This window comes from Osmerus eperlanus, chromosome 18 (genome assembly GCF_963692335.1).
Source record: "Osmerus eperlanus chromosome 18, fOsmEpe2.1, whole genome shotgun sequence".
Classification (NCBI taxonomy): Eukaryota; Metazoa; Chordata; class Actinopteri; order Osmeriformes; family Osmeridae; genus Osmerus; species Osmerus eperlanus.
In genome coordinates this window covers 4,265,653-4,276,649 of record NC_085035.1, presented here as the reverse complement: position 1 = coordinate 4,276,649, position 10,997 = coordinate 4,265,653, and the positions used below count along the sequence as shown (strand labels likewise).

Here is a 10,997-nt window from a genome sequence, read left to right as displayed (position 1 = left end):
TCAGAACTCAAGACAGTTTGAGCCCCCACCCCTTGCTAATTGGTTTAAAGCATCTATCTGTAACTTGTTTATCTTGTTCGTGTTTTTATGTGTTTTTTGAGGGCGTTGAGTACATTCTGCAGTGTTTAAACATGTCTTAAATCGCGTTCACCTGGCTCTTTTTTAATGTGTTTTTAATACGATCGAACGGCTATAGCCTAAATAATGATGTTCTTTTGTTACTTATGAAAGATTTGCAAAAACTTTGAAACGTAATATTGCCCTAATTTCTAGGTAGGGGGTTAGATTCTGGCAGCGGGGCAATTTTCAACACAACACCGGTCTCACCTTTAATTTTGACAGGAGCATTAAAAGGTAGGCCTACTCCGAAGCGGACCCTAAGGTGCCTTTGCGCTTCCTGTCTCCGTGCGTTTGTTTGACGGTCACTGTTTGTGCCACTAATCTCCGTTCGCACAGTTTATGCAAGAATCAGTTTCAACTTTATTTGGTGCAGGCTTACATGCTGCTATGAATCTTTTCATTTACATTCCGTGCCTGTCTGCCTCGCCTGTCCGCTCACCAATCAGAGCTCGAACTCTGCCAAGCACCACCTCACTTCCGCTCTGCATCCTCCACCAATGTTCACGTGAAGAACATAAGATACAGCTGTTTCAGGGTAATCAACCACAATCACACGTGCATTCCATTGTATTGATATGTGCACAATTTACAAAAGTTTCAGGCAAACATGCAAGTTCTACAATAGTAGTACAGTAGTCATGAACACAACCATTCCCCTTTTGTTATTCCTTAATGTCCCCAGTGAAGAGGAAGAACTGTATCATGATCATTTTTTACCATGTGGAACTAACACTTTTTACCACGTGAAACAAAACAGCCCATAGGACACATGTACAATAGTATTTTAGTGAATATTCCGCTGGCTATTATTGAATGTCGTTGTTATGTGCAATGACTATAAAGGCATTCACCATTCTATCCTGTCAACCTCACAGTCCTCCATCCTATCAAACAAAATGCGGAGTCCAGTGCAAGCAGGCTCACGACATTGGAAGCAATTCGAGGTCATGGGGACACGGTCAGATTCATTCAGGGTCAACGGTTGGGCTAAGCTGATCCTAGATGACGTTCTCGAAAAGCTGCATGGAAGCCATGATGTTTTCATCCTGGAGAAGGAAGACAGATGGGATGCAACAGTCGATGCCACGTTGGTTTTAAGGGAAGATCATAATAGCGCTGTTAACAGCTGATACTATAACTTATGAAGAGGTATGAAAAATATCAAAAACATCGTCTGAACCATGCCCTTCTATATTAGCTCATGAGAACATGGAACGTCAGGGCCATTTCTAGGAGCCCTATCTAAAGCTTAAACAAACACTATCTAGCACAATGAATGCAGCGTCTTCTGTCTGTGCTTGCGAAGGCTGTGTTGATGTCACCCCCTAACATTCTTAAGGGAGTAAAACCTCTCATATTGTGCTACTATTTAACTGCCCTCCTTTTCTGTATTCTTTGTCCAGTCTTCTGAGATACTCAACTTGAGCGTATCAGACACCTGCACCTTACATATGTAATAAATACGTTGATTTTGTCTTGAACGCGCACTTCACTATTCCCTTCATTGACTTGGTACTTTCACAGCAATTGGGTGTTATCGAATACGTCTTAACCTACAAGGTCACATTGTGCGGTTTGACAGCAAAACAGGGAAGTCTGAGATTGTACCCACTGATAGTATCACTTTACAAAATGGCGACACAAGACGTGTTTACCTTTTGACATGTCTCAATAAACTCGTCGATGGTCACCACCCCGTCTCGGTTACGGTCCATTTTCTTGAAGAGGTCAAAACAGCACGTCAGTATGGCCTCAAAACAAGTCCCCCACTGTCACAGCATTGTCAAAAGTGGAGCATGTCCACTGGAATCTAGACACGTGTACCTGAAAGAACTTCTCGACGTGCTCCACGGGGTCATCATCTCGTACACTGGGGGACGTGTATCTGCCCATCATGTCATAAATGGATGTCATAATGGCCAGCATCTCCTGAAAAAGAAACAAAACACTTGCAGATTCTTAAATCGCGTACATGAGTGTCAGCACACGATTGGCCGTTTTGTGTAATGCTGCAGAATATGAAAATGTAGCACTATGGTGCCATGTAGTCATGGCACCATAGAAGGACTGTATGTCACTGTACCTCTTTAGTGACGTAGCCATCTTTGTTGATATCGTACAGGTTGAAAGCCCAGCGCAGTTTTTCTGTCACAGACCCTCTTAGTAGCACTGACAACCCAATCACAAAGTCCTTCAAAAGAAGGTTTAAAAACTCAGCGTTGCTGTAATACCTGCCTCAGGTTAGCTCATATCAAACACGTTATTAGGACTGATTACATACATTTGACAAGAATTAGCAGTAGTTATGGACCCCATGCTCGGCTTACCTCAAAACGTATAGAGCCATTTCTGTCCGAGTCAAAAGCATTGAACAGAAAATGTGCGTATGTGGTGGCATCTGTGGAGCAGTAACAAAAATAATATATAATGTTTAGCTATATATAACTACAGATTCATATGCATACACTTTCTCTAAACAGTACCAAGGTTGACCATGCAAGAGACGTAGGGTCAGGGATGTGTAAATTAGTAACTATCTGACTAAACTGTAAATGGCTTTCAAAGTTTGTACAAGTGAATGTTTGACTCTGGGGGATTGATCAGTAGCAATGTCTGCTACTTTGCCATCTCCTCTGCTGAGTTTGCATCACACACTTACCTCCCTGAGGGAAGAATTGAGAGTAGATAGTCTTGAACGTTTCCTCATCCACCAAGCCACTTGGACATTCCTGCATAGAGGGAAACAAGGCAGCCCTTAGGTCTCGGTGTGAAGCCAAACCAAACCGACAGGTTACTAGAATGTACAGAACACTAGAATTCAAAAGCTGCTGTTTTGGCTGATTATAATGGTATGTCAACACATCTGCCAATGGAGTATCAAACAGGCGTAAAATTACTCGACAGAGTATTTCCACCAAATGAAAAAAACGTATTTCCCATTTGGATAGCTGTGTTACATCACAGTTGTTAAGTTCAACTAATCCTCCGCCCCACCCTGATCCCATGAGCCCAACCACACGTTTTTGAAGCCTCTGTAAAGTGACTGAAGCTCCTTCCGGGTGAACTTGGTCTGGGCCTGCAGCTGCTCCAAGCCCTCGGGCTGGTGACGGACGGCAGACAGCTCCAGATCACTGTCCCCACTTTCTGATAGAGAGGGACAGATTGGAGAGAAAGCGAGAGAAAAGGAAAGGAGGGCAACGCAGAAAGAAGGAAGAAAGTGGGAAGCGAAAGGCAGAGAAGAACGAGGAGAGCGTGAGAGGGATACCGAAGTGCGGCGTGAGGATGCGCGGCAAAGTCGGTCGGTACATTGTGTGGGGGGGATTGAGGAGTTGCAGGGAGGGAATGGGTCGAGAAAAGACGCGGACAGAGATGGCGAAGAAAACAGCGGGCAGGCAGAGAAAGGGTACACAGGTGAAAGTGCAAGGGAAGCTCAGAGGAGGAAGAGTGGAGGCTGCAAGACTACGAAAGAACAAGGCAAACAAATACAGGTGCTGTGCAGGAAAATGATACGAGTGAAATACCCCCCAAAACTGGTTGAAGCAAAAAATAAGAGGGAGTTACTATTGTGTGCGCTTACCATCTTACGTATCAAAAAAATTGAAAAATGATGTGGTGAAGGACAGAGGGGAGATTGTAGAAGGATATGGGGGAAACATAAGAGAAAAGACAAACATATACAGTCAGTTTGAAAGAGGCAGTTACAGTGTATAAGTTCCAAACGTTTCTCATTCTTGAATGCATACAAGAGATTTCTAATAGGAAGAGATCTCTGCAGGCTTGCCCAAATCTAAAGAAGGCCAGACACAGCACGTTTTCTGCCCCTGTCTCTTACCGTCCAATGACAGGGGTTCCCATATGCCAAACTGCTTGAGAACCACATAAAACAGAGCGATGACAACAGCAAAAGCTATCACTTCCATGCCATCCATCACCCGCTCTGACTGACATCAGTGGAGCGTACTCCTTTGCTATGCAACTAATTGACAAGCCCTTAGCATTTGAATGCTTTTACGACGACATAACAACAATTCCCTGGTGCTTCCCCGCACAAATATCCAACTACAGTAATAGAGAGACGCCAGGAAACAACACGTCTGTGTTCAGACACTTGCACGTGACACCCTTCATCTCTCTGTCCCCAATGGCACGAGTTCCACCGGCCAAGTTGTAGTTCAAATAATGAGCATTAAAACCATCTAAGTAATCCACTCGCGTCATAGCCTCATCAAAACAGATCTGCGCTCATCATATTCCTTCTTAGTCCAGCCCGTTCTTCATTCTGTCGATGTGGTTTGTGCGCTACGTTCCAAAAACCATGGAGAAGACCTCATGACCACATTCCCCCCTTCAGCTACAGTTGGTCCAGTGAAAGCTGTCTGTCCGTGTACTGCGGGTCTCTCCAGAGCCTGTGAAGCCTAAATCAGTCGGGGGTGTTCTCCATGAACAGCTTCATGAACAAGTGAGACAGACACAGAGAGAAAGAGACAAAAGGGGGGTCGTAGCCCAAAGCCTGATGGGATCGATGTCGTTTTTTTTTTTTTTTTACTAATAGTTTCTAATTGATGGCAAGAAGGTTTCCTTGTTTGGCCAGTCATTACAAGAATGTGCTGTAAAGCTGTAAACCAGGCATTGATCCACATCTTCCTGATGGGGTGGAATATGACCAGCACTTAGCGCGAGGGAGTCTGCCTTGCCCTGCCCTGCCCTGCATGGCGCTGCCTGTCTCATTCAGGCTGCTCTGGTAGACCTGCCGTCAGTTGAATTGAGTTGAATAAGTGTCAGCGAACAGATTTTTATCTAGAATCCAACCTATATCCAACCTCATCCAACCTATATCTGACTCGATGATCTTCTAACCTACCCAATACTTCCTTGTTTTGACCTGAGTCTTTGATCTGTTGTTGGAAGATGGAAGGATCAGGAAAGAATGCTCTGACAGTTTGCAACTGCTGAGAGTGCACATCTTAATGGCGTAAGTTTAAGTGAGAAGGAAAGGGGGGGGGTAGTTGATAGGAGTACTTGAATATGCACTCTTTCAGGGAGTGGTGAGGTCCGGTCAAATGATCTGTGGCCTGAGATAAGTGTTATGAGATCTTGCTTCTAAAAGTGCTGTTACATTAGGATCATGGATTACCTTGCATGCCTCCGATGTGTCCAGTTCCCACTGTGAGTGAGACCCCGCTCAACACCTCCAGGAGGTCCGAGGGGGTCAAAACACGGGATGCAACAGCAAAATTCCCCAGCTCCCAAAATGCTGACCACGTAGCATCAACTCACTGACTTAAAAGACTCCGATGCGGGAAATTTGGGTGTGTGTCTAATCCGATCTCATGATAAAATTTTAATAAGAGCAATAATGGGTGCATTAAGGATCACTGTGTAAGCCTATGTCATATAGAACCCCCCCCCCCATTACTTCAAGACCATCCTGTGATCTGTCATTCTCTCATTCTTCCGTTGCTCTAATACTTCAGGACAGTTTACTGTATTCATACAACCTTTCTGATGTTCTGATCTGTGATCAATACATGGCGTAATATATGCAATAATATGCCTGATATATAATAGAAGCACTAGAGTCAGGGAGTCAGATGGCTGAGTGGTTAGAGAATCTGGCTATTAATCAGACGGTTGCCGGTTCCCGGTTCGATTCTCGGCCGTGCTAAATTATGTTGTGTCCTTGGCCAAGGCACTTCACCCTACTTGCTTTGGGGGTATGTCCCTGTACTCACTGTAAGTCGCTCTGGATAAGAGCATTTGCTAAATGACTAAATGTAAATATATGACGTGTATGTACGTTATCATCATTTACAGACACTGTCTGCTGTATGTGTGTTTTGATGCGGAGACCACGAGGAGGAGACCTTCACTTGGCGTGCATATCAAGAACTGTTATGTTATGTTCAGTATCACCCAGCAGATGGCAATCCATGCACGTTACGGCTTCAACCATGGTGAGGCACACACACACGCACCCACCCACACACACTCACGCACGCAGACACACCTCACTCACACAAACAGAACGGTAATCTGCGCACTTGTCCGTAGGTCAACCAAAAACCGGTTCACAATCAGTCTCTCAGCCCAGAGCCATGCGTGTACCAGACTGATCCGAATGAGGAAAAAAAAATGCTTTTCTAATAACAGTTTCTAATCGGCGGCCTAAACGTTGCACTGCCCCCTCAGTTCTCTCTGAGGTGGGATTGGTGGGAGGGCTGGAGAGTTGAAGCAGAGCAGAGAGGGAGATTTCAGGATTAACACGGCAGATGCTGCAGCGGAGACCGAGAGGGAGATTTCAGGATTAACGCGGCAGCAGCGGCCGCGGAGATTGAGAGGGCCTCTGTGCTCCTCGCTTGCATGCACACGTTGAACCCCGTCTAAAGCACGCACGGCGAGATACTGTCAATAATTTAGACAAGCAGGGAAAATGAGGCCATGCAGGGTGTATGACGGCCCACGCTGGCCTTCCAAGTCTCTTCAACTACATAGAGTGGCCGTGCTATTCGTAAAGCTTTAAGGGAGCACAACTAGATTTTCTGATTTAGTACATTTACATTTAGCAAACGCTCTTATCCAGAGCGACTTACAGTAAGTACAGGGACATTCCCCCGAGGCAAGTAGGGTGAATTGCCTTGCCCAAGGACACAACGTCATTTTGCATGGCCGGGAATCGAACTGGCCCGATTCCCTAACCGCTCAGCCACCTGACTCCCTCCCTAGTACATCCGACAAATGTGTCTGCTTTTTCATATGGCTGCATAAAAGAGGTCCACATACGTAAAAATTCACATGGATATTAAACTGATTTCCAGCAATCGGGAAAGTTTCAAGAGGCTATGAGTCACTGTAATCTTATTTAAACCTCTGCCCACATTCCTTCTGCCTGAGATAGATTTGATTTACATTGACCCCCAAGCCTCCCAAATGAACGCTCACTGATAGTTCAAAAAACAATATGTCATGTGGGAAAAAGAGAGAGAGAGAAAGAGAGAGAGAGAGAGAGAGAGAGAGAGAGAGAGAGAGAGAGAGAGAGAGAGGGAATAGACCAACAGCTTAGCAAACATAACTAGCCTGTGAAATGATCGATTCGCTGGGACAAAAGGGGGAGCCAAAACGAACAAGAAAGGGAAGAAAAGAGGTCTATTGATAGATAGATCGGCTGGAAGCTAAAGTGGCACCGGGAGACAAAGAGGAGGAGCGCCCGTTGTTGTAAGCAGTCCACGGGCCAAAGGGAGGAATGAGAAGATGGGAGTTTTAAATATAGTTCTATAGGACGGAGGAATCATTAAAATTAATGAATTCCAATAATACAGGGGATTGGAAGCGTCTGTCCTGTCGTCTCCCCTTCTGCTCCTTCTCCTCTCTGCCTTGGCTTCTCTCTCCTCCCACAGCCCTCGCACACGTGTTTCCCAGCGGCGACGTAGCCCGTGCTCGTCGCCCCACGCGGCCTCGGGGACCCCCCCGTACCTGGGTCCTGGGTCGCCGTGCTGGCGATGATCCACTTGACGAGACAACACTTCATCAGAGACTTCCGGGTGATCCGCGGCTTCTGCCACTTGGCCCCCTCCCTCTGCCCCGCCGGGCTGGGCTCCTTCCCGTTGGCGTCGGGCAGCAGGCCCCTGTCCAGCCCCTTCCCGTCAGCCTGGAGGGGAGAGAGCGAGGAACCACGTTCACGTGACAGAAACTATCGAACGCCCCCAGCTCTCCGAGAAGGCAGCCCGGCTTTAAAAGAAAAAGCAGCGCGCCGCAGAGGTGACAACGGACATAGCCGACATAGCCGACGTGCCGATTGGAAGGGCTGGGATTGGTGAGGCCTGTGGACGGACAGACACCACAAGGGCCACCTCCGCCCGTGCGTTTCTGTGGGTGCCACGGAGATGAAGGCGTGTGTTTTTTTTTTGTTTGTTTTTTTTGGGGGGGGGGGGGGGGGGGGCTGTGGGTCTTGTTATTGTTGCAGTGTTTGAAGCAAGAAGGAGTGGGGCATGGAGGGAGAGATCCCCCGGCTCCCGCCTCCTTCCTTATTTGAATATGAAAGGAAGCCGGGGCACGCGGAGCGTTGAGAAACACACTTAATAATTCACTCTCTTTCAAACTGCATCAATAAAAGAACAGAGTCAGCTGCCACTGCATGGATTGTCTCAGTGGCCCTGTGTTAAACACCGGGACAGATACAAGACACACACACACACACACAGAAACACCCTCGATGCCCAGAATCGATACATCCGAAACGAGGCAGGGTCGGCCCATGCTCAAAGCAAACTATAAATGACATTTGCATCTGTGCTGTTGTCCTCAGTTCCTATTGTAATCCACACAGTGCCAGTAGCACCCTTTAGGACGTGGTAACTCAAGAGCAGAAGACTTTGGGAGCTGACATTTACAATCTTGCATTATTAACATGGCGACACAGCACTGTGTGCGGTGGCAGGCTGTATCATCTTAGAACTGCACCCACCCCGTGATCCGACAACGGGAAGACATTCACTGGTGGTCACATACTGTAAAACCCCTTCAATGATGTGACTGGTAAATACAGACCATTCCATAACAATGGAACTTTGCACTTCTGATCCTTGAAAATGTAAATGTCTCTCCATGTGTGTGTGTGGGGGGGGGGGGGGGGGGAGGGGCAGGACAGACACAGCATTCCTCTACTGTCCTCCTGCACATGGAGACTGGAAATGAGGCAGTCCATAAAAAACTGTTCACCAGTATAAATGCACCTACTGTACATGACAGTAATGGGGATATCCCCTGAAAAATTCAAAGATAAAAAAGAATGTTGGGACCTATCCCTGAGGTGAATGCAAACCAATGTTACACTGGCTTGTAGAGTTTTGTGTGCTGTGGAACTGAACCTCTACATTTATCCTGGAATTGTCATCCTACTCTCTCTCTCTCTCTCTCTCTCATACTCTCTCTCTCTCTTTCACTCTCTCTCTTTCACTCTCTCTCTCTCTCTCTCTCTCTCTCTCTCTCTCTCTCTCTCTCTCTCACACACACACACACACACACACACACACACAACACTTAATATAGGACCCCCATGGGAAATTCATAAGATGCACATTTCTAAAACTGTTTTCACAACAGGGGGGCACAGAAAAAAAATAGTTGAATTTGCCTCGATGAACTGATTAATGAATAATTCATTTTCAGTCAGATTGCATTACCTTTTGATCTCCTTGCTTTTTCCACTGACTCAAACACAATTTCCTCTAAGAACATGTCCTGTACCATACCGTATTCAATTATGTGTCGTTCCTTTTACAGTTGCTTTGTGTGGAGAAAAAAAAGAAGCTTTTCATTACATAACCTTTTTTACGCCACATTTAGAAATTCTTTAGTTGCCCGAAAGGGTTGTAGAGTGGTTCACATGACAAACATGGCAGAGCCATGCTCATCATGGTTGACTGATTAGAGCATCTGTGACTCCACTGATTAATGCCACACAGAGAGAGAGAGGCAGGCAGTGTGGCACTCTCTCTCTCTCTCTCCATGACTCAAAAGCAGTACATACAACCAGAGGAAGAGCAGTCAGGTGGACTTACATACTGTAACACGGAGAGTGTAATGTTGTCGGTGCGTTTGGGTCGACGGTCTCCAAAACTGTTTGTGCAAAGGAATGAGAGATGGCCAGTCTCAGAGGGATTTCCATACACAGGCTTTTTGTTCTGGTTTCAGAACGCAATACTTAAAAAAACAACAGAGTAAGTTACAGTAGGCCTGTGTGTGTCTGTATCTTACTCACACACTCTACTCAGCAAACTCCTTATATTTGAGTCCCATGAGTGTTTTGTGACATGGTGCGGATGAGAGGAGCAGTTGAAAGTAGACACCACAAGTCTTTTATAAAAACTTAATAGTACCCAGAGGAAGACCAGGGAAAGACAGCACACCAAAGAACAGAGTGCTCTATGAGCCTGTGGTTGTGTGTGGTCTTTTCATGCCACATCCACATTATTGCAGGAAGTAGCTGGCCCTGTAAGATGAACTCCAAACGGACACTTGCATGACTTCTCATCCAACCGTTATTCATCCAATCAATCCTACCATTCCAAACGTATTTTTAACCGTCAACATCCTGTGATGGCAGTCGTCCTCCATTACGTCACTTTACATCTGATAACTTGGATTCATGAAAAGGTCTAGTTGTCAAGTAAACTGATGCAATTGAATGGGTTTGGAAGACAACGAGTGAAAATGCGTGTGCGTGTGAGGTGCTTTCCTCAAAGCACAGGAGATAATCCGTCATTGTCCAATTCCCAATTAGCCTTTAACGCAAACATGTAAACATACAGAGCATCTCCAGGAAACGGTTTAACCCGGATTTGTCAAAACTGTATAACAACTGTAATTCCGGTGATCAAATAGAAATTGTTATACGATAAACTGTCAAAACATAACGGTCAGTTACTTCAATGACAACATGATATCAATGAGACAATCCCACATTACTGACAGGATATGAACTTGATCTTAAACACCAACAAATAAGTCAGTTCTTTAAAAAAAAAAACGATCTCGACTATACTACTGCAGTCACCAAAAGTAGATATTATTCAACCTACCTGCATGGTGTCAAGGCAATTGGTACTTGAGTTAAACGCTCTGAGACGCTCGTTTTGTGGTGCGCACTTTAAGTTTGATGATATCTTTTAGCCGCAACCCTGGAAAATACACAGACGCCTTATCAGCGATGATGAGAAAAGGAGAGCGAGACAGAGAGCAAGAGAGAGAGAGAGAGAGAGAGAGAGAGAGAGAGGGAGATAAAGAGAGAGAGAGAGAGAGAGAGAGCGAGCGAGAATATTTCATGATTTACAAGTCTACTGGCTCGCTGTCCATGGTCCTGATCGCGCACATGGCTTCGT

At 45.7% G+C, this 10,997-nt stretch overlaps 1 protein-coding gene across 2 annotated transcripts; it reads right to left on the bottom strand.

Annotated features, from left to right (window-relative positions):
• Nucleotides 1-671: 671 nt before the first annotated feature.
• On the bottom strand, nucleotides 672-10,841 carry LOC134038466 (calsenilin-like). Of its 2 annotated transcripts, XM_062483835.1 has the most exons (9): nucleotides 10,698-10,841; nucleotides 7,591-7,765; nucleotides 3,140-3,264; nucleotides 2,780-2,849; nucleotides 2,448-2,518; nucleotides 2,204-2,311; nucleotides 1,945-2,049; nucleotides 1,776-1,838; nucleotides 672-1,166 (listed from the first exon to the last, which is right to left on the bottom strand). In XM_062483835.1, exons 1-9 carry the CDS (start codon nucleotides 10,701-10,703, stop codon nucleotides 1,119-1,121), a joined length of 771 nt encoding a protein of 256 aa, XP_062339819.1. In that variant the 5' UTR covers nucleotides 10,704-10,841; the 3' UTR covers nucleotides 672-1,118. The 2 variants fall into 2 exon arrangements, with proteins under 2 accessions (XP_062339819.1, XP_062339820.1); XM_062483836.1 differs by lacking the exons at nucleotides 7,591-7,765; nucleotides 10,698-10,841 and adding an exon at nucleotides 3,953-5,302.
• Between the last annotated feature and the right edge of the window lie 156 nt (nucleotides 10,842-10,997).